This window comes from Zootermopsis nevadensis, unplaced genomic scaffold (assembly GCF_977971745.1).
Source record: "Zootermopsis nevadensis isolate Lab colony 2312 unplaced genomic scaffold, Znev_1.0 Znev_ptg000017l, whole genome shotgun sequence".
NCBI lineage: Eukaryota > Metazoa > Arthropoda > Insecta > Blattodea > Termopsidae > Zootermopsis > Zootermopsis nevadensis.
The window spans coordinates 1,385,847-1,409,627 of record NW_028259149.1 but is presented as its reverse complement, the minus strand read 5'-3'; the positions used below and the strand labels follow the sequence as shown (position 1 = coordinate 1,409,627).

At 41.2% G+C, this 23,781-nt stretch overlaps 1 protein-coding gene across 2 annotated transcripts in view; it reads left to right on the top strand.

The window, feature by feature from the left end:
• LOC110840376 (uncharacterized) overlaps nucleotides 1–23,781 on the top strand; it is a 55,910-nt gene that overhangs the window by 15,760 nt on the left and 16,369 nt on the right. For both annotated transcript variants that reach the window (XM_087350001.1, XM_022085351.2), the window contains 16 exons: nucleotides 6,839–6,928; nucleotides 10,075–10,118; nucleotides 10,206–10,283; nucleotides 10,605–10,718; nucleotides 11,050–11,188; nucleotides 12,875–12,999; nucleotides 14,439–14,645; nucleotides 14,950–15,048; nucleotides 15,127–15,235; nucleotides 17,084–17,271; nucleotides 17,987–18,203; nucleotides 18,837–18,925; nucleotides 19,777–19,938; nucleotides 20,910–21,071; nucleotides 21,853–22,050; nucleotides 22,767–22,820. In XM_087350001.1, the coding sequence (XP_087206127.1) occupies nucleotides 6,839–6,928; nucleotides 10,075–10,118; nucleotides 10,206–10,283; nucleotides 10,605–10,718; nucleotides 11,050–11,188; nucleotides 12,875–12,999; nucleotides 14,439–14,645; nucleotides 14,950–15,048; nucleotides 15,127–15,235; nucleotides 17,084–17,271; nucleotides 17,987–18,203; nucleotides 18,837–18,925; nucleotides 19,777–19,938; nucleotides 20,910–21,071; nucleotides 21,853–22,050; nucleotides 22,767–22,820 (2,075 nt within the window). The remainder of the gene's footprint in view (nucleotides 1–6,838; nucleotides 6,929–10,074; nucleotides 10,119–10,205; nucleotides 10,284–10,604; nucleotides 10,719–11,049; nucleotides 11,189–12,874; nucleotides 13,000–14,438; nucleotides 14,646–14,949; nucleotides 15,049–15,126; nucleotides 15,236–17,083; nucleotides 17,272–17,986; nucleotides 18,204–18,836; nucleotides 18,926–19,776; nucleotides 19,939–20,909; nucleotides 21,072–21,852; nucleotides 22,051–22,766; nucleotides 22,821–23,781) is intronic.

Sequence of the window (23,781 nt, the reverse complement as noted above, 5' to 3'; positions counted from 1 at the left end):
CGGCGCAACAACCAGACGACAGCCAATTTTGGACTCACCGCAGTGAAAAATTCAAATCTTAGATAATTGAATGTTCTAATTCTTTTTCTTTTGCTGAAGTTTGAGGACTTAGGCTCAATCTGTGGATTCAGACAAGCAAAGGATGTTTATGACGACACGAAATAAGGCGGATTAATTCGATTTGGGAAGAAAGATTCGACTGTACGATCAGGGCCCTTCATCATCCTTCCTGTAAATAGTATAAAAAGGCATTAAGGAACATTTCTAAGGTACTTGGTGTCCAGATTTTGGGGGATACAAAGACTTGTGGTATTTGGAGAGAAAAAAAATTGTGAGAATATTTGTTCCTAAGAGTGCTGAAATGGACAAAATTACGCGGCACGTAAATTCGTGGATTCTATTCTTCAACTGTTTTTATTTACGTTTGTGTCGATAGGTCGATAAAACGAGACATATTCAGAATGTGTTAGTCGATATAAGTCGTGCAAAGCGGACACTTGAAACATAAGGGTATAACAACAGTTGCGAATCTTTAATGGTGGACAAGGCTGAGACACGGTGCGAACCACGGTTTATCAATCTTTACGACTCAGAGTTACAATTAATATTTCTTATCGACCCGCGGGTGTTCGGGTTAAATCGGGAGGGTGTGAAAGGAAGGCTTCTTCAACAACCCCAACCTCTGTACGAAGACGTGAAGAAGGCCACAGAAACTGAAGTCGGTGTCTGCACCCAGAATCAAACCCGAGGGCTGCTGGTTCCGACGCGAGGTGAAGTTACATACCGTGACCCCCATCGTCCCTTTGCGAAACGACCTCTGGGCTTGTAAACAACTGCAAGCGTTAAGTCCAGGGTTCCGGCCGTGTCTGCTGACGTAATCTCTGCTACTGACCTCAAGTGGGCTCCGTGCGACATCGATCTATGTAACAGTCCGGTTATTTTCTGTGCGCGAGACGGCGAAAGACGATGAAATTTCAGTACCAATCGCAACACTGTCATTTGAAGTGTGTAGTGTCTGGAGGGCTTTCGTTAATTCGGTGATGAACCTTCGGGTTCGCTAAGCCATCTAGTTACTAAGCGTCTGGAGTACACCAAACTTCCGGAGGTTTCCTACACGCCACATCACCTTCGACGTCAACAACGGATTTAATAACAAAAATTGTGCCCAAGGACATTGTTACGTGATATAACAATGATCTCGGTTCACACTTCTGCAACAGGGGCCCAGGGGGCAAAGCCCCAAGGAGAATAAAGGCGAAAGGGGTACAAATTTTGGGAGGTGGAGGTTCGAACACCCCGCCCCGGGGGGGGGGGGGAAATTATAATATTGGAACCCCCATGGATTCATTTCGTCTGCTGCGGTGTTTCTGAAGGTTGCCTAGTTCATAGGGGCGGCTGATATGGGGAAGAATTCGGCACAAGGAGTATATGAATACCTAAAACGAGAGAGAAATGGAAGAGTGGATTAGGTTACAGAAGGCATTAGGCCTAACGCCTAAATGATTATATAATAATAACAAAGATATTCTTGTGTTTGTGTAGATCGATTGATCGATTTATGTTTTTGGTATTCGAGCTTTTCATTCCTGCACGGTAAGGTCCTTTTTAGACTCCTCTTTGGACTGACAATCGATGTCGATTCACTTGTCTGAGAGAATGCAGATATAATTAACTGGCTTAGGGAACCCTAAGGTTCATCACCGAATTAACCAAAGCCCTCCACCGGTTACTGTATGTAGATATTAGTCTGTTATTTCCCCTGGTTGCTCCACAAAATTTTGTGATATCACGAACTCTTTTCGGCTGATATTATCACAGAATTCCTACTTCATGCGCATTATAAATGCCCTTTCACTACGTTCTTGATTATCCGAAACTTGAAACATGTTCAGAATGTCTCGTCCCCACGTCTAACTTCAGCTTTGCGCAGTTCCTCTGACATTAGACGTGTCTATCTCAAATATAGGCCTGTCCGCTCCGCGTTTATTAATCTCGTAATCACGAATTCCTGGTCTGAGAATCTTCCTCTGAAACGTTTGTATCTACTGATGCAAAATATCTGCGAGCCGGAGCTACGTCACAGTAAAAGGGACGCAAGACACCTTACGCGCTGTCGCCTCCAATTTGTGACGGTCAACGGGGCTCGGAGTTATTTTGCGTTCACTATAGAACGTCGCTGTTAAGTGAAATAAGAAATGGGTTTACTGTGAGGTCGAAATGACAAAGACATACGCCGCTGTTGCTGTCGCCACTGCAGATGCCAGCGACGATTAAGAGCTCAGTGTCAATGACGGGCCAAATTTGAAGAAGGAAAAAAAAACAAAGGCAATGATAACGAGGTTTGAGCAACAGCGGCATGAGTTGAGGGCTGTACAAATTGCCTCATGACGAAGAAACTTGTCGGCCAGAAATATAAAACGTGACACGTACGAACATTGCAGGCTCGGTTCCGAGATAAACTGGACACTGTTATTTGTCGCTTCTGTGACATCAATATCTGCCTGCGTTGACTGCCATTCTTTGATGAGTTCGTGTCACGTGGATAATTTACCAAAATGATTCAATCATAAACGTGTCTCTTCACAATTTTCGAGTTTATGCACCGTATATTCCTTTTTCAAACATTGAGAACATCAAACGTGAACGTACAGACGCTGACAGCTATAAAAATTAGCATTTATCGTGCCCCGTTAGCCTTCAACATTTATTATAAATATAACATCTGAATATATTACTGCATGCCTTCCATAATGCCTGGAATGCGAAGAAATGTTTGTTGCATATGCACCTCGAATCCCTATGGGTATATTTTTTGAATAAATAACATCAAAATGGCCACGGCTTTTTGAAAGCTCTAGGTAAAATGACACGTTCTTCTCATGAACTACCATCATGGAAATCAACACATGCAATTTTATCACGTAACAACGTACGTAGCAAAGAGATAGATAAGAAAACACCACACACAGTAAAAGCAGTGCCTTCCTATTAACTACGCAAAAACGCGTTCAAATAATTAATTTCAAAATATAGCAAAAGTTTGCTTACTCGTTACAAGGCTTGAAATAATTAAATCGAAAATTACCAAGTTCTCGTATACACTGACAAATGTTTTCCAAATCATAACCTAAAAACACAAGAAACAATGATCGAAGCAATTAGTATTAACTATGATTTGGTTCCAGAGTCTTCGTTGGATATCTGTTTCAACAAACTACAAATTTAAGGCAGCCATTGTTCCACTGTTGACAAACATCGGCTGTAATTCCTTACGAGAAACGCGACAAAGATATTTTTTACTCAGAACTCGAAAATTGCTCACTCTCAACTAGCCATTTTTCACTGGAGTGGAGTGTTAAAATGACCAACCTAACGGCGAGAAATTTAAAATCTTCCGAGGAATACAACTGTTTTATTTTTGGCTAGTCTGCCCTACAACTTTAACATTAACAGCTAACTAACTAGACGGCTTAGGGAACCCGAAGGTTCATCTCCGAATTAACCAAAGCCCTCCACCGGACCCTGTCCTGGGCCAACAAAATTCAGTCTCCTTCAACTCCTATCTCCCATAGATCCTGCATAAAATTATCCTCCCATCTACGTCTAGGTCTCCCCAGAGGTCTCTTTCCCTCAGGCTTCCCTAATAGTGGACCCAACCAACCAGATGGCTTAGCGAACCCGAAGGTTCATCACCGAATTAACCAAAGTCCTCCACCGGACCCTGTCCTGGGCCAACAAACTCCAGTCTCCGTCAACTCCTATCTCCCATAGATCCTGCCTGAGATTATCCTCCCATCTACGTCTAGGTCTCCCCAGCGGTCTCTTCCCTTCAGGTTTCCCAACCAGTACCCGGTGCACACCTCTTGTCCCATCCATGCGCTCTACATGCCCAGCCCATTTCATTCTTCTCGACTTAATCACCCTCACAATACGGGGGGAGCAGTACAGATTTTTAAGCTCGTCATTGTGCAGTTTTCTCCACGCCCCATCGTCTTCCCTCTTAGGCCCAAATATCCTCCTCAACACCCGATTCTCAAACACCTGCAATCTGTGTTCCTCCCTCTGAGTGAGAGACCATGTTTCGCACCCATACAAAACAACAGGCATTTTTTATCTTAAGGATCTTAGAAATCAGACGGGAAGACATGACATTTTGAAGTGACTTAACATTCACAGCACCGAAAAATATTTGTAACAGAAGTTCCAGGCGTCAGTCAGTAACATTTTATCGTCCCACTGAGTTGTTTATGTACAATCGATGGCATTTGCTCGCGTGAACTCAAGTACGAAATTTAATTGAAACTCTCTTCAACAGCATCGAAGATAAAACATACGGAGATGTGACCTCCCGATTATTCTCACATGTAGTGTAAACAATGCAAGCGCCTAGCTTGCCCCAAATTGAGGCAACGATGTTTCAGGAACTTAGTGAAACAAATTGTCGAAGTCTGACGTCCGGCGGTCCGGTTAGGAGGAAATGCAGCGAACGAGTGGATGATAATGAATAAATAACGAAGCAGTCGTGGCCTACTTTAAGATACTGCCCCGACATTTTCCTGGAGGGACTGACGAAAACAATTCAGTCGGGATAGCCGGTCTCCGGGCCAAGAATTGATCCCGGGTCCTCCCGAAAAATTCCAACATTTACGATCTGAATCTTTAACGGCGACTAACAGAAATAAAATCATCTCGGCTGTCAGCCGTTTGTCAGTTTGTTAAAAATCGACGTTTCGGGGACCAACTCCGTCCACAACACCAGGACTTGATGTCCTGACCCTTGGGCTGATAGATCGAGATTTTATTATGGCGGCCTTAACATAACTCGGAACACTTATTACTTAACGACGCCTTATTGGTTGTTCAGTGCTCATCGAAATGTGAAGGAAAGCCCCCAAGATTGAATCCACCGTTTCCAGGCACTACTGTGACTGAGGAAAATCACAGAATGCCTACCAGGACAGAGCCAAGAAGAGACTGGGACCCTCGATACCATCGTCCAAGAAGTACAAGACTGCTCGGGTCTTTGTTATTGGAGAAACAAATCGTAAGCCTTGCGGGTCACCATATTAATTGGCTAACTAATTGATGCTCGATTAGAGGTCATGACCCCGAGTTTCCGTTCCACATGTTACTGGCCGTGGAAAGAAACGTCTCTTTCACACGATGTGGGTGAGAGCAACAACGGCGTAAGTCTGAAACCAGGCGGGCATTGAATGTCGTGCGACGCCCGAATATTTTCAACATGACCTCCAAATCTCGTGGCGTAGCCATTTTGTTTTTCAGAGAAAAAATGTATTATTGTATCCTTTTATTAAAAAAAACAGCAAAAATTAACTGTGGTAATTATCGAGGAGTATCAATGTACACAATTCTATCAAAAAAAATTCTTAAAAGTTAACTGCGTGGGGTTATCAGGGATCATCAAAGCGGGTTTCGTGTGAAGAAATATTTTTGTTTGCAATTGTCAGATACCGGAGAAAAATATTGAGTACAATAGCCTGTATCAGCTTCAAAAAAGAAGCCAACGACCCTGACACCCAGATGCCCTGAATACGGGGGCAGTCTGGTCCTCTGAAACGTCGATAAACTTCCACCAGATTACGCGGCGCGGCCATCTTCGGACTCGTCGCTATTCGAACCTGAAATCTCATCTGACTGACGAGTTTAAAGTCGATAATATAAAATACGAAGATGTTTCATCAAGAATTCTCTTCAACTTTGCAACAAACCGGCTTCTGATTCCTTCCTGAAGATATTAATTTCTTGGGGGAGGAACACACAATCTCTATTAAACAGTAGAAAGGAGATGATCCAGGGATAAACGTGGTTTATTAGTCTCTGTCCAAGTCACAGATAACATTCCGGAACAAACAGGTTAAATGAATTCCACTGTCCAACATGAAAGTTGATTCGTTACATAGACTAAACCTCAAAAATAATATTATTGGATTTATGGAATTTATATTTCGTCTAGTATCTTGATAGAACTCAACGTTTCGGGGCCAGAATATGCTCCCTTTTTCAGATTCAAAAGTAAAGAAAACCTACTCAGTTTGATCCGTCCCTGACATGAATCCTGAAGATGGCAGTCTTTCTGGTAGTTTACAAGCATTACACTATTTCTTGCCTCCAAAATAATCAGCTATTAATCACCTCCATTATGCCGATAGACTAACAGACCCAGAGGAGAATTATGTTCATATAACAGCCTTGAGAACCCGAAATCTCATTGACACAAGTACTCACCAACGGACCCAACTGCACAGAAGCCATGACAATTTTTAACCTGAGAACACATAAAATGTAGTCTACAAAACTAAGCATTCCGTCCGGAATATTAATTATGAAAACGAAAAAATCATAACATACAATCGTCACAACCCTTTGGAATTAATAAGCCGTGATATTCAAATAACGTTTATAGTAGCCGTATCAAAATTTCATGCTTAAAGGATACAATAAGATCGCGCACAATTGAAACACAAACAGAATCAAGTCGAGTTACGACAGCTCAGAATACGCAGCGTAGCAAATATAGTAACGCTGCACTGACGAAGTGGATAGTCGATTTAAAGGGGGCAGGAGACCCCTTCCCTGGCCTTGAATCATGCAGTTTAAGACAGATGACAGATCCCGGGACTTTAAATATCCGAGGTTCGACCCCCATCTTCCGTTAACACGCTCTGTTTATCATCTCGTCAGACGTTCCATTCGCTGCTTTTGTTTTCTGTGGACTGAATCCTTTTATTTTAGCCAGTCTGGTGGTTTTACAGACTTCACTCAGTGGTTTTCTGTTGTACCAGAGATGTTCTAAAAGGATTATTTTTTTTGGGCGTAGGGTCAGGCTGTGAGGGTGTGGTGTGCACGGAAGTGGAGTGTCCATCGCAACAATATATACCACTGGGACAGTGCTGCCCCATCTGTGCAGGTGAGCAAATTCAAAGTACTGACTTTCGTTAAGACAGAGTACAAAATTGGATCCGCCATTACAACGTATTCTCTGGTTGATTTGAAAAAAAAAAATTTCTGTACCGAACATTGTCATTATTCGTGAGATGGTAAAGTTGCGTCATATTGTGATATAATAAATATATATTATTTAAATCTTGTCCGTCTAACCACAATAAATTCTTAAATTCAAACACGGCAATACTTCCAGACAGATGTAACTCCTCTACAACTTTCATTTCTGGTATGTTTCAAAATTATATTTCATTATTTTAATATATTATTTTATTTTCTATTTTATTAATATTCATTTAGTCTTTATATTATTTACATTACAGTCTGATACAAAAACAACAGAAAAACGTTCACCCACACTAAAGTCATATTGAGCATGATATACATATACAGAACAACATCGAATATGTTATTAAAATGGAATAAAATCTGGAAAAGAACATCGTTTAATATCTGATAAACATCTGATAAAAATGTACGCTAAAATAATATATAGAAATTGTATTTAAAAAAATTGTATTTAAGTTATTATTGATTTGAATCTTTATATAATTATATACACCTGAAGATAGTTCTTTTAGGAACCGAAACATGTCGTGAAAAATGTAAAATCGAATATTTCGATAAAGAACATCATTTAATATTTTAAATATTTTAAATGTTAATTATTGTAATATTTTAATATTTAATAAGAATTTATTGTGATTAGACGGACAAGATTTAAATAATATATATTGTCATTATTATTTCAAAGTCACCAAAAAAGTACCTTCACGTGAAAGTCCTGAATTTATACGGTTCTGATGATAATGTAACCTAATCTTTTGGACTTTGTCTAAAGTCCCAGTTTCTTAAACCAATTGCATTTCGGAAACTGGTTCTAGGGCCTTCATCAGGTAACAGAACGTAAGTCTCAAGCCTTGAACATCAACTGTATTGCAGGCCCGAGTATAAAACCTGTTAACAAAGACCAGCTGAAGGAGGAAACCCAAAATTAATTAAAAACCAAATTTAACCAGCATAACTCTGGGGAATGTCATTACTCCTTGATTTTAAGACGTCATAGATTGTAAGAAGTTTCCTATATTTAGTAGCAGGTTTACAAGAATAAAGGACAACAAATATATAGATTCTTAAACCTCATAAAATATAGCACACACCCGGATTTAAAAAACTTCAAAACGTGAAAAATTTCGTCTTAAAATCGAGGAAACACAATATATTTCCATTAAATTTGTAAGATAATTATAAACTGAAAACATTTTACAATTCTAACGTCTCAGAAGGCTGTCTCTTCGCATGTAAAGTTGTATTAATGAACATATTTTCGGATTTAGGTTAGCTCAATGATTTTAAAACGCAAATTTCTAACAGATATTCCGTCATGACTAGGTACCAAATTGCGGAGTTTTCTGATAGGAAGAGCCAGCATTCAACCGTTGATTGGTTTGGGCCCAATACAAAATAAAAACAATTAATTTGGCACGAAGCCCATCCGACTTCCAGAATGAACTTTAATGATACGAGGTGCGATCGGAAAGTTTCAAGACTGCGCGTATAAAAACCCGTACACTTATCTCAGGTATTAAATTCATCAATCACCCTCGAAGTAGTTCCCCTGGGAGTGAACACAACGATCCCAGCGCCGCTGCCAAGCCTGGAAGCATCCCTGGAAATCTTTCTTTGTCAGCCTGTCAAGCACCATCTGCGATTCTGCCTGAATCTCTTGCCAAAGACTCGCCAAAACGGCTACGGAAACCTATGAAATGCTAAAGCAAGCATTTGGGGAGTCCGCAATGGGTCGTGCACAAACTTTTGTGTGGCATTCACGTTTTAAAAATCGCCGAACCTCTGTCGATGATGACGAGCGTTCTGGACGACCATCTTCGAGCACAACGCCCGAAAATGTTACGAAGATTCGGCAGGCCATTCACGAAGATCGACGTCGTACCATCAACGACTTGTGCGACATTGTTGGGATAGGCTATGGGACCTGTCAGCTGATTCTAAAGGAAGAACTCCACATGCGACGCATCCTGTCTGAGGACCAGAAGCAGAATCGACTTGACTTCTCGTTTGTCAGGAGCTCAAAGATCTTGCAAGAAACGACCCCAACTTCCTTTCTAAGCTCCGTGTGACTTCTTCCTCTTCCCAAAGATGAAAATTCAGCTAAAGGGAAGGAGATTTGAGACGATAGAAGAGATTCAGCCAGAATCGCAGATGGTGCTTGACAGGCTGACAAAGAAAGATTTTCAGGGATGCTTCCAGGCTTGGCAGCGGCGCTGGGATCGTTGTGTTCACTCCCAGGGGAACTACTTCGAGGGTGATGGATGAATTTAATACCTGAGATAAGTGTACGGGTTTTTATACGCGCAGTCTTGAAACTTTCCGATCGCACCTCGTAGTTCCTTGTCCCTCAGAAATCGGAATACGAAGACCTAGTCTTAATCATCAGAACTTCTGAGATACGCGAGACAAGCTTGGTTTCCTTCTGGTCTTACACCATTTGCATCCAAAAGATTTCGAAATTACTCTACATCACTACTGTCCCTTAAATCAACGATACACCCTTTGGACTACCTCAAACTCCAAAGCTGTTCTTCATACGTCACGGCGGTTGTAATGACTGAGGTGGAGAAGGAAATTAAAAATGGCTGCTGGGGGGCACTAGGGCTTCAAGTAGAGCACGAAGAGTATGAAAACTCCAGGTTGTTAGAGCTGCGGGGTTTGGAGCAAAATTGGATGGAATTTCCTACAATTTTCTAAGGAGTGGAGGCCCCTGAGATGGCCTAGCCCCACATTTGAATAAATCCCAAGGTGGGGAGTCCGATGTAATGATCTAACCCGTCATCGTGAGAGCTCTGAGTCGTCAGATCGACCGCCCTCGTCGACTGGGCACAGGAAACGAAGCCCGGTCTCAGAGTCTAGAGTAGCACGGCCAACGCCGAAGAACCCCCAGGGGTTCGAGCAGATGGGGGCATTGCGTTGAACTACCCCCAGCAAGAGACGTTGTTACTTCGGACTTCTATGGCTTGAATCAGAAACCTTTACCACTTCAGATAAACCTGAATCCTTTGTTACTAAAGACGAGGTTTTGTTTCTTTGTCTCAGATGACGAGGTTGAGCCCGAGCCCCCATCCCACCACGTACTGCCGGTAAGTGAGAGGTCCTTTGTATATTGCCAAATTAAAACAGAAACGAATAATTCATCTTTCACGCGATAAACTGTCTCGATGTTACAGGTACGGCCTATTCCTGGACAAGGACCTGATCCTGTAGAGACAACTAACACTGAGACTATCGGAGTACCTGGACCTCGGGTAAGCGTCGTTCCGCACTGCAGGGTTCCCAAACGGGGCAGCCGCCTATCATATCGTCTTGTAGGGCAAACTTTGAAATTAATTTCTGGTATCTCCCATTTTAGCTAATTTCGTTCTTATGATACGTTTTAATGGTTGTGTTAAACAAAACATCATCGAGTTTCCTAACTGGAGTATTCAATTCTGAACGGCAATGCAAAGCTGATAAAACGTCTCACAGACTTTAACCGGTCTGTTTTTAACATTTCCTTGTTGCATCTGGAGACCACTGAAACGAGGAGACACGATTAATTTGTGGACTGAGCGCTGTGTTTGTTTCAGGGCGACCAGGGGTCTCCCGGGACGCCGGGCCGACCAGGAGATTCTGGCTTCCCTGGATCACCCGGATCACCCGGAGTCCCTGGGGTTCCAGGACCTCCCGGACCTGCGCCTGACGTGAGTATTTCATAAGAGTGATTCTAATTTCTGCAGATTTCCTCAAAGATGGTCTCACCACTAATTCTAATTTAACACATTAAATGTACCACTAACCAAATGCATTCAGGGAAAACGTATTTATGTCAAGGTCACTTATCTCATTTGAGCTCTCTAATTTTAAGTACCAGTCGCCAATGATCTACTTAAGCAAAGACCTCTTCGTCAGATACATCCTCGATAACTTTTAAGGTCTGAGAAATTTTCATTAATTTGTTTATGTGGGTACATCACCACTTTCAATGCACTAATTCCTTCCACATGTAACGCAAAGCACTTAATACTGAAACAGGTCTCCAGCTACTACCACCAACTGGCCCTCTCTCAAGCAACAGGAGACAAAGGACCTACAGCACCTGGGGGATTTCCTCCTGACCCTTTCCAGTACTTGCAGGCTCAGGTAGGGCCTGTCGGCCCCCGTGGACCTCCAGGTAAGAATATTTTGCGAGGGAGGTCGGAGGTTAAGGGCCTATGACCTTTTCTTGCATAACCAATGAAATTTAATCCAAGAGTTGTTTCATTTTGAAGGTGTTTTCCTTTCTGATGGCGTATTTGAATGAATTCCAAAATATGGGCAACACTTTTTTTTTTTGGGGGGGGGGTGTTCTGTCTGACGACAGGTCCATATGAACAGGATCCTTCCATCCTTTTCTCGGACTGGGACCTGTTCATATACGTTCTTGGCAGATGATCCAGAAGTGGTTTGCCATTGCCTTCTTCTGTGTGTGAATGGAGTAATTGTTGGGATGCCACGGAGAAACCGGGGAAGCCCCCAGAGGAAAACTCCGTGTTGCCTAGACCACGGCCTTGCCCAACACAAGTTAAAAATTCGGGCACCGCCGGGAATCGAACCCGAGACCCCAGGATTACAAGGCCAGCGTTCTAACCGCTAGACCACCGTGGCTGTGTGCAACACGTAGCGTGTCTTTTTAACCATATGACAGGTGGATTACGTCACTGTAGAAAATTCAATGTCAAAACATGAATTTGGTTAAATCTGGCCAATTAAGACTGTAACATTACTTGACACAAGACGTTCACTGCAAGTACAATCAATAAAATCTTCTTGGGCAGTTGACATCATTAATCAGCATTTATCTTGTAATGTAAGAAATAAAACTTGTTCCAGTACTTAAATACCACATATGAATATGTACAGGGAATGGAGACCCATACTTTCTTATCCTTGGCATTAGATCGAGGTGAATGGTTAACTTTCATGTTCTGGCCATTTTGCCCCTGGGGGAAAACCCCCTAACTTTACCCTTTACAAAGGGAACTGCGTGGGTGGCCAGTCAAATCACCATAATCAAAGTTGCAGTCAGTCACTTTACTGAAATGAGCTTCGATATCTCAATTATGAAGTCTGACAGAAGACGTAGATGTTAAGAGATAAATATTACGCAACATGGATAACCTGTATATGTATGTAAAGTGTAGAAGGTATTCCTAAAAATAGAGCCCAAAAGTGTGAATATATTTTAATTTTGTCTCTCTTCTGATGTATGCACATTTCTAAACCTCAGCTGTTAATTCAACTTTTTTAACATAAGATATCTTGTAAAGTTTACATTTTCAACATATGCACTGTGATTATGGATCTAATTACTTTCAAACAAATTACATTTTACATGAAGACTGAAACAAAAAGAATTATATTTTTTTTAATGGTAATAATGATTTTGACAATGAAGATAGTCTGGTAGAAGTTTACAGACGTTTAAGACTCATCGTCATGAAAACCTCAGATCCTACATGATTTTGACAATATTTGACTAATTTACAGATCTATCATAATCTGAACATCAAATGTCATGTGTCCTGAAAGAATAATTTCAGAAGTTTTCTTATGTTACACGCTGTGCGTGCGAGAATGTTTCTGTAGTCACTTTTGCAATTTTGATTTATACAATAAAGTTTTTAAAATTGTGCATTTATAATTCCACTGTCTGATATTATAGAAATTATTAGGACACGTTGATGCCTCAGATCTGTCATTTGTACATAAATTCAGAGCCCTAATTAACTGGAACCTGGCTAAAGCATTTGCTAGTTTCGGCCACCTTGTCAAGCAGTCACCAAAGAATTCTTCAAGCACAAAGTTTCATATCTTGCAGGACCACCAGGTGCTGCAGGTCCACAGGGGTTCCAGGGGGTTCGGGGTGAGTCAGGAGAGCCAGGACCCCCAGGTCAACCAGGTACACCAGGCCCCAGGGGGCTACCGGGTCTGCCTGGGAAAGACGTGAGTTCTTTTTCTGTTCAGATATTCTTCAACACCAGATATTTTTCTTTCACAGTTGACATGTTGTACATGTATCACAGTATGAGGTGATTCTTTAAGGATTGTGTTTCGGTTAGCATTTTCAGTGAGTAACCGAGACGAACCAATTTCAAAACTTAGGTGTGAGTACTAGGTACAGAAGGACATGCTCATTGATTTAAATATAGAAGGGTATCGCAGACTACAACTTACAACTACAAGAACTTCAACTTAATTACTGTATTATTTAGTTGTAAATCATTGAGCATTATTTCTACAAGGCCTAATACATATTCCAAAAATGTAAATGTTTTCTTCTTACATAACCTCAACATTTCACACCATCATCAGTTTTATAAATGCTAACAACATAATTTGCATGCTGAATTTGTAGGGTGTCTATGTTTATGATTTGTTCCCATACAAAATTTCACATATCCACCTCAACTGTTCATTATTTATCATCAGCAAACCAAAAGCTAGACTTCACTCAGATGTCATGTTGTTATTTTATATTGAACAGAAAAGTAACTTCTACGAACATTTCAGAGTTTCACCAAAGCCTGTCAATTACTTTAAAAGTTATCTGAAAGCAGAGACGCAAAAAACAGTTGCATGATAAGGCTGTCCTTCTTTGAAAAATAAGGGAATCAACCTAAATATATCTTGATATCTACAGAAGGAACCATATTAGCCTATATAGTTTAGTCATTTGAATAAAAATTTCCTTGGATATTATCCATCGTCTAGTAAATATAAAACGTAAAACGAAGTTTCGGAGATGGGACTCTATCTCCGTCTTCAGGTTCCTACACAGTTGGGCCCACTAGATAGAGCTAATTCCTATCTCCAGACCAAATAGTTTAGGCTCAGATCTGGGAAAAGAAAATACATTTGAACAGACTCTTTCTAAAACAGGAGCTCTTTGTGCCTGAAATCAATGCTGGAAATCAGACAGTGCTTTACACACATCCAGTAGTTTTGGCTATATAATTCTTGCCTGAATCCAACATCAAAAGTGACTGTAACTCATTATGCAAGGAACCTCAAGGTTCTGATAAACTTCTGTAGTAAGATCAGCAGCATGGCAAGCCACGAGATTGGAAATACAAAGACACAAATGTCTCTATGGGGCCCTGTGGCCATAAGCAGAAAGAAACAGAGTGTTTTAGTGGGTCACTACACCTACTGCAGAACTACATGATTTTCCATGGGAACTTTATTGTTGTTCAGATGGTCGACAATTCCTGTTTCCACATAATGCTACACATTCACCCATCTCATCCTTTAGCTAATACTTTGACAAGAAAGAAATCTAATCTAGGTCCTAATACTCCCTGCTGCAAACAAATAAATAATGTCTAATATTGCTGTGCTGGCGATACTGTCTTCTGACTTAGCTACCATTTTGCTGTCCTTAGGGAGAAACTGGTGATGATGGTGAAGCAGGACAGCCAGGGTCACAGGGCCCTCCTGGGCCTAGGGGACTACCCGGCATGCCAGGACTACCAGGGATCAAGGGACATCGTGGCTTTCCAGGCCTGGACGGGGCCAAGGGTGAGCAAGGGTCGTCAGGGGAGAAGGGGGCGCAGGGGAGTTCAGGACACATTGGTCCTGTTGGTCCCATGGTGAGTCATAATGATAAACACACATTTCCAATAACAATGAAAAACATTTGATAAGAACCAAAAGCAATGAGAAAACTTTGCAAATGGCAGTAGCGAACAACAGAAAAATTTTGGGAATTAAAATAGCACTTAATAAGCTAATACTGTCTGCCATGCTCAGAAACAGTAAGTGGGTATTTACATTCTTAGTAACAATAAGTAGACAATGACAGACAGCAAACATAGCTAGCACCAGGATTAAATAAGTGAACATTACTAAACATTATGCCCCAGTGCCAAATTATGAGCTCCTTTCTCACTTCAGGGTCCTGCCGGTCCAAGAGGGGAGAGAGGAAGAGAGGGACCTCCCGGACCCCCTGGACTGCGTGGTATTGATGGCATTGCAGGACCTCCAGGATCTCCGGTAAGAAATTTTCAGATTGAACATAATATTGCTCTGACACCTTGATGATCTTATTTTATCAACGGCGTTTGTTTGCAGGGAGCCATTGGGAAGCCAGGCCCACCTGGGTTCCCAGGCAGTCCGGGTATCAAAGGTGACCAGGGTGCTCAGGGACCGAAAGGGAGCCAGGGACTCCAGGGGCCACGTGGTGAGTTTGAAGACTCTCTTGCACAGCAGTTCAAAGCGTGTGTGAACCAAAAATAATAACAGGGACCTACTACAGGGGGCTTACAGACGAATGTGGACCTCTTATGAAATTGTGACTGGCAGCAGAAGACTAAAGTACTTTAAACAAAATTTGTCCCAGTGCTATTTTATTCATCACAAATCACACTTTCTTGTGACTGAACCAAGACTTCTGCAGAGAAAAATAATGCACTATGACACAGTCTTGACGGAACTTTCCTCAAGTGATATATGGATATGATGAGCATGAAATAAAAGGCAAAAGTAGTTGTTTACTACACTTCGTGCAGATGAGTCACGCGTGAAACTGTGATGGTGGACGAAAGGCTACGCAGTGTCAGAAGATCACTGTGGAAGACATCAATTCGCTAAATGACTTGATCAAGATACACTCTTTTTGCCATTTTCATCGATGAGGCCACCTGAGGTAATGGCCACAGACAAAATGTAAGAATATGGAGCCATGACACCGCCACTGAACACACCACACCAGCATGTGAACATGTGATGCAAACTGATACTCAGTAGAGTGGTAGGGTATTCTTTCCTTATGGAATCAAACGTAACATCACAAATTTTCCCAGACATACCAGAAATTTGAATGTTACTGTAAACTCGAGACACCCTGATGAAACTAAACCTCATTATGCATTTTGTCTGAATGATTAAACGACCATTTTCTAGGGCAGTAGGTTGGAACACTTGCCCTCCTTGCTCACTAGAATTGTACTTTTGGGGCAACATAAAATAAGTAGAATACAAGATCAAAACCAATTACTTGCACCATTTACAGTAGAGAATCAAAACCTTCATTGGGTAAACTCCTTGGTTTTGCCATTCTGCCTAGCACATTACATGTTTTGGTCACTTTCAATTGAACATTTGCCTGTTTCTCACTGCCATTCAGACCTTCTTGCATGTACCCAAAACACTTATTAAATATTTGGGTATCCTATTTCGAAGTTCATGCAAGCGAATTCATGTATAGACAAGACTGGCCGAGTCAAAACAGTTTTGTAACTGGTGATGTGTACTCTCTGAAAATGCCACCAGACTAAATGTCCAGACATAAACAGCCCAGACCAACCAATAAAAAAGATGGAAATACAAGCAGATTAAAGATGAAAAGGTACAGAGAACTGCAAGCCGTATTCTGTGAAAAAAATAATGTAATAATTCTGCCACATTCTCAAACTGTCGATGGTTAAGAGTTAAAAATCCAGAACAACTGCAAAAGTTGACGCTGGAGGTTGTTCAAACTGTGTACAGTGACACCATACAGCTCAATAAAAATTCTAACACTATCAAGGACACACTACTATTTGGACTAGAATTATTTAGGATTCAAAGATGGCAGGTGAATGACAGAGCTATAAAGTTGCGATGCTAGCAAATCATCCCATTGAACGTGACTGTCATAAGACCAATGGCAAGAGCAAGAAACTGACCATATCCAACTTATGCATGAGAGCCCCCCCCCCCCCCCCCCAACCTCTAGATACCACTATGTATGGGGTCAGGTACCTTCGCTTTTACAAGCGCTACCTTTATTTATTGCTCACAAGGTGGCAGGGTTTACCTGGCCCTTAATCCATCAAGTTTGACACAGCAGACAGAAACTTTAGAAGGATTTGTGATTCTCATGGCAGTGAGTCCAAAGATGGCTGTCTTCTGGGTTGTAACGCCACATAGTCTGGTAGAAGTTTCGCTGACGTTTCAGAGGTCCTTGCTACCTCCATCATCAGGACAATGAACCATCATGACTCAACCCAGAAGACGGCCATTTTGAGAGAGAATTTATTCCTTGCAGGTGAGGCGGGAAGACCGGGACAGCCTGGAGAATCGGGACCACAGGGTCCAGCTGGCAAGGATGGGCTTTCAGGTGAAAAAGGAAGCCCAGGGGCAATAGGGCTTGCAGGACCTCCAGGATTTCCAGGAGCAAGAGGACCCCCAGGCCTTAATGGAAGTCCAGGAGCTCCGGGTGTAAAAGGGAGTCCAGTAAGTGAACTCTTGAAATGTTAGGAGAGTCATACAATGTGGTACTGCAGCTGATAATGCTGATAAGAGGAGTTTATGCTTGGTTATAAGCATACATAAAACACCAAATCCACTTTATTTGTGGTATATAAAAATGGTAAAATTAAATTAATTAATTCTCTAAAATTTTTCAGCTCATTTTAAATTTAAAATGACATAGAGTGAAAAAGAGTGGTTACGTATTGATCATGAAGTTGCATTCATCTGTGTACGATGTAAGAATGAGTACAAATTGTTAATTTTCATTGATATCACTGACACTGTCTTGAGTAGGATAATATAAAAGGAGCCCTATACGTTCTCCACTTTTATGGAAGCTTATTTGACCTCTAAAAACAGACATTGCATCTGCATGGTATTTAGTCATACGAACAGGATTTAAGTCTATCTTCCATCTCCTGCTTCCCAGTGGTGGTTCGTTAGGAATGAGTGGGACCAACCACAGTACAACATAAACCCCAGCTGTGACACACCAGTACAACTCCAAATAACAGTGTGTCCACAGTTAAAGTCTGCACAGTGCCTCTCTAATTGCTTGTGTGTTAGTGTTTAGTACATGCACCAATCAAAGCTTAAGAGCTGCACACACACACTACAGTGCCCTATCCGTCATATTCTTTGTTTCTCGTGTCATAATCCAGCTGCTTTTCTGCCACGATATTATCGTCACTTGCAGGGAATACCAGGAGAACGTGGCTTCAAGGGTGAGTCAGGAATGAAGGGAGAGACAGGCGCCCCGGGACCACGTGGACTACCTGGTGCAGTAGGGTCGGAGGGAAAGAGAGGCAAGAGAGGACTGCGGGGCCCGACAGGTTCTGCGGGTCCGGCTGGAGAGCGCGGGGCGCCTGGTGGTAGAGGCCTGCCCGGACCTGACGGAGCACCTGGACCTAAAGGTAAGTCCGATCTGCGAAGCTGGGCGAGATATTAAATGTTGGAGATCACATTACTGACCACTCTATGAAATGTAATATACCTTAACAAGCTAGTACAAGCTCAATTGTGTGTCATGGTAGTCAAAGGTTTATTACCTTGTTTATAAAAGTCTGCTACTGGCCCAATCACGAGTCAGATGAATCCAGTCTACACACTCCCATCTGCTTCTGCGGCAGCCATTTAAATACTATCTTCCCGCCCATGCTCAAGTCTTTCAAGTGTTTTCTCTCCTTCAGGTTTTCTGACCAAACACTTCTCATCTCTCCCATGCATACTACATGTCCTGCCAATTTAATCCTTCTTCATTCACTTATCCTAATAATATTTTTGTGAAGAGTACAAATTACAAACCTTCTCAGGGTGAAATTTTCAACATTCTCCTGCTACTTCCTCCCTCTTATGTACAAATCTTTGTTATTCCTGTAGGATGAAAGGTCAAATTTCAAGCCCATAAAAAGCAACAGGAAATATTATAGATCATATACCTGAGCTTTCTGAAACCAATTCTGATATTCAGCATCATGTTGTGAATCAATTAGGATCTGTTATTTTCCTGGCATTGGCGTAATGTTGGTGATATTTGTACGACACAGGTCAATCAGGAGACAGGGGCCCTATTGGACCTCAGGGAGTGAAAGGCTCTCAGGGAGACCCTGGCAGACCGGGACCACCGGGACTTCAGGTATGTGACACGACAAATACAAAATACTGTATAAACCAGCAAACAACCGAGATGGAGGCAAGCCAACAAAATCTCAGAAGTGAGTGGCATTTGATTCGTAATGGAGAAAAATTAATCATACATAGTCAGAGCGCTGTACTATTATCCATGGACTTGCAATTCATCACTTCTCCATGTCCATTCTTTATTTCTATCTTGTATTCTGTCTACCTTGTGCAGTGAGTTTGTGAGGAAAACTTAAAGGTTCTTGTGTTCTGTGCTGTGAACATTTGGACTTCCAAAATTTTGTATCACTTCTGCTCGCTTCCTGCATACACAAGGAAATCTGAAAGTGATCTGTGAATTGCAGATTGGTGGGAACCTTGGAAAATGGTGGAGTAGACAGATGCGCCCATAGCTAACATTATAGTATTTTTCTTTGAAAATATAAAAGTTGGGATGTACTACGTAGAAAACCTGACAGGACAGTTTCTTGCACACGTATTTTCCAGGGCCTGGAAAATGTTCACTAGCATGGAATGTAATCTCATAACTACTCACAATTGAATTATCCCTATCTCCACCTGTGTGTGAAGTAGCAGACCCCAGACTGAGTAAGAAAATTTAGTGCTGTTGTCATCTGTTTATTTTAACACCAAATGTTAAAGCATGGAATCACAAATGTGTCATGCTCAGAGTACAATCCAGTAGGTTAGCGACAGAATGAAATGTGAGGTAATTCAGAAACAGAATAACTGGCAATGTGCCGTGTAACCACGTGACTGTCAGCCGATACTATTTTCAGATAGACAGTGCTTATTGCAGGAATCATCAAATTGCAGTTCCAATATAAGTGGGCGTGTGTTTCACAGGGACTGAGAGGAACACAAGGACGGACTGGACCTCCTGGTAAACCAGGTAACCCTGGTGAGAGAGGAATTCAAGGAGCAGATGGCAAGCCAGGTGAGCAGGGACCTCAGGGACTGCAAGGATTACCAGGGCCTCTAGGACCTCCGGGAGATAAGGGTTTCACGGTGAGTAAAAGCAATAGAGACACAGTGAGAATCCCTGGTAAATTACACTTGCAAGGCAAAAGACAATTCAAAGCTAGAGCAACCACAAGTTGTGAGATTTGAGGTTTCCATGGTGGCTGGATTTAAGATGGCTGTCTTTCGGGTTGTTGTAGTCTGGTAGAAGTTTGCCGATATTTCAGAGGTACTTGCTGCCACTTATCACCCTGATGATGGAGGCAGCAAGACCACTGAAACATAGGTAACTTCTACATGGTACAACAACCCAGAAGACAGCCATCTTCGGTCATGAACTGGTTACATTTGGTGAGAATGCTTTTAACCCCACTCTACAATAAAAGTATGAGCCAAGACAGATCGGTCAGGATGTGATTGGCCATGGGTAGATATTGAGGATTCAAATCCTGGCAGAGGCCTGCATCTAGACCTGAGGGGTGTACCCAGCATCTTATCTGATGAATATGGAAGATGTAAGGTAAGAACATCAGACTTCAAAGCAACCATTCACTCAACTCCATTTAGTGCCAAGTTTTCGAAGTATATCTCTACGCCACCTAAAAGGCTTCTTGGTGTGAATCTTAGGCACGAAGGCAACTTAGCTCTTACAGTGTACGCAAATTTAAAAAAAAAAAAATTACAAGGTCATGTTACCTTAGGTCACATATCACCCTTTTTCAGCACTTCTTTACATTTATATAAACCAATGTAAATCAGCCCATGTGAGTTGGAAATGCTGTTAAATGTAGGATCCTTAAAAATTGTATGACAGTAGATCTACTAACCATCTATTAACCATCCAAATTTAAAAACGATTTAATTGTATTGAATGTCAATTTTGTATTTTTAATCCTGTGATATTTTTTTGATAAATCTGTTTACAGACTGTGTGCGTACTAACAGAGCAAACTTCTCAAGCAACGGATTTCCAGTAACATGGACATGCAGATAGAGACAGTAATACTCTTTTGTTGCAGGGGGAACCAGGGAAAGATGGGGAACCTGGACCCCCAGGGTCAACAGGGCCACGGGGTGATGCGGGTAAAGATGGTGCTCCCGGAATACAGGGCCCTCCTGGCCCACCAGGGTCTGATGGTGAGAGAGGAGCCCCTGGCCCTGGTGGCCCTCGAGGATTCCAGGTGAGTATGCTGTGTTCAGTGAAGTGAATCCGCACCATGATCATCACAAATACACTCCGAATCCAGCTCAACAAAACTACATTTCACTAAAGTGTGGTTTCATTTAAATGTCCCTAATTTTCAAAATTGCTTATTACACTGAACCTTGTTTTTACTTTGCCTCGTGTTTGTCTTTAAAGCCTTGCCATCAACAATAAAACACCACACCCGTAAAAATCAACGGAAGTCCAAGGTAAACAAGAACTTCTCTTCTTCTATATTTGACATAGTGTGACATCAAGTAATATTTGGTAATAGTAATAAAAAATTCATGCAGTAAAGAATTATGGAAGGCAGAAAGAAGCAGAGACCTGGACATTAATTTCAGCGTCAACACTCTGGTATTCAGCTGAAAAAATCAGTGACCTTTTAAAGTTTGGTTAGGATTATCGGATTTGAAAAATCAATATATGAAATTATTTCCTACTAGCAGCATAAGTATTAGTGGATTAATTTATAAAATATAAGTGCAAGGCATGTAAGCAACCAGCCACTCCCAATTCCAACACCATCTCTGTTTCGATTACTGATGGAATTGCCCAATCTTTATACTACAACATTTTTGATAAATAGTCACAAAGGCCAACAAGCACTCCCCTTTGTGAAGAAAAACGAAGTTTCTTTCGAAGCAATTACTTCTCAGTTTGGGAGTACATAACCAGAAAGAAAAATATTACTGAAATGTGTATATATAGTACTTACATCTGTGGGACGACAACACAGCTCTCCTCCTCTGTCACAGGGTGTGCCAGGAGCTCCAGGCAATCCAGGAACAGCTGGTAAAGATGGAGAGCCAGGCCTGCAGGGTCCACCAGGAATACCAGGGTCAGCTGGAGGAAGAGGTGAGAGGGGGTTCCCAGGAGAGAGGGGCCCAGTTGGACCTCCTGGGGGTCCTGGACCCCGTGGTGAGGTCGGATCCCAAGGACATGATGGATTGCCTGTAAGTACAGACACAGTATCAAATATGTATCAAACACTGAACGGACAAGACCAGTTCAAAAACGTAAGTGCAGATGGTGGGATAATATTAAAATGCATCTTAAAGAATTAAAATTTGGCAGGAGGTTGTGAACTGGATTCTTTTGAGACAGAAAAGTGACCAGTGGTGGTTTCCTATGTGGTAATGAAGCACTGTGTTCTGTAAAAGTCAAGGAATTTATAACTTAGGGCAGAATCAGTAAGAGATTCATATTTAAGCTAAATAAACCACAACTAAGTCCCACCATTTAAAAGGCCTTCACGAAGGCCTACTAATAATTTTCTCAACTACCTCTGACATATTTAAGGAGCCTCATACCTTCGAGGATTCCATTCTTGCTATAAAAAATGATAATTTCAAGTTATTTCAATCTTTAGTAACAAAAATTGAATGTACGCAGTAACTTCTGTTTATGTTCAGAAACAATTTGTTATCTTTGAGCACCAACTCCTGAATGGTTTACCGTTTCATTAATTGATCAACTGATGGTTTAAAGCCAGTGAAACTGGTTATATGCCACTGACAATATGAAATGTGTTAAGCCTATCATCTGATGCTACGTAGTCCAGAAAATGAAAGTGTCGTCAAATAAAGTATAAATAAATTAATAAAATAAACTACATTCTTCATGTCATTTCCTTCCTTTCTGGATCTCAATTAATGTTACCTTATTACAGGGACCACCTGGCGCAAAGGGCGATAAAGGACACTCAGGGCCTTCAGGACTTGTGGTGAGTATAGACATGTTACCACTAAAATAATACAGTGATCTGCTAGACCACTGCTGTCTAATAACTCTTTAAAAACATGTGCATAAAATATTTTAACCTCTACAAACTCAAATATCTTGTATGTTATTTCCATTTTTCAACATGTTTTAGCATATACAAGGATCCAAGACTCCCACGCATGGATAATGATCAGACTGAAGCTGGATCAGACATCTTTACAATACACCTGTGCTAAGATGATTCTTGGTTATAAAAGGTTTTGAAAACATACACCCAGTATACTGTTATGCACATTGTAAATTACATTTAGTTCTGAACTAAGGTGGGAGAGGTTAACATTTATCATTGATGAATCAATTAGTTATATAGGAATAATTTCTGACAGTATTTAAATCACACAAGCATCATAAGCGACCAGCAAAAGACCAATTTAAATTTTCTACATAAAAAATGTTGTGGTGGCATTGGGAAAAACGTTTCTCAACTGCATAAATATAATGCAGAGGTTTCGTTTAAAACAAAGGGGCTTTCTTTTGTGTCTTTCTCGAGGAAACCTGAAAGCATCGCCAGTTTTTGAAATGTCAGTGCATGCACTCTAGCTCAAAAGCAGCTTATATTTCCTTACTAATAACAGAGTACATTCATATTTGTCAGTACTGATATCCCAAGCCTGTAGAATCTGCCCATTAGAAAACCTATGGAAATACATGATATTTTACTCAGGATAGAATTTTAATCAGCCATCATAGAATGTATTTCAAAGCCTCCTTAGTCCATTTAACAAAATTTTGGGAAAATAAACATCTCTTGTGACACAATAATGGGTAATTAAATGTATTTAGTATTCAAAAGGTTAACAAGATTTTGCACCTTATAAAATAATTATGAGGTAATTTAAAATGACAAAGATTTTAATCACTCAATTTTAGTGCCTCAAAATCAAAACATCTTTCAAAACTAG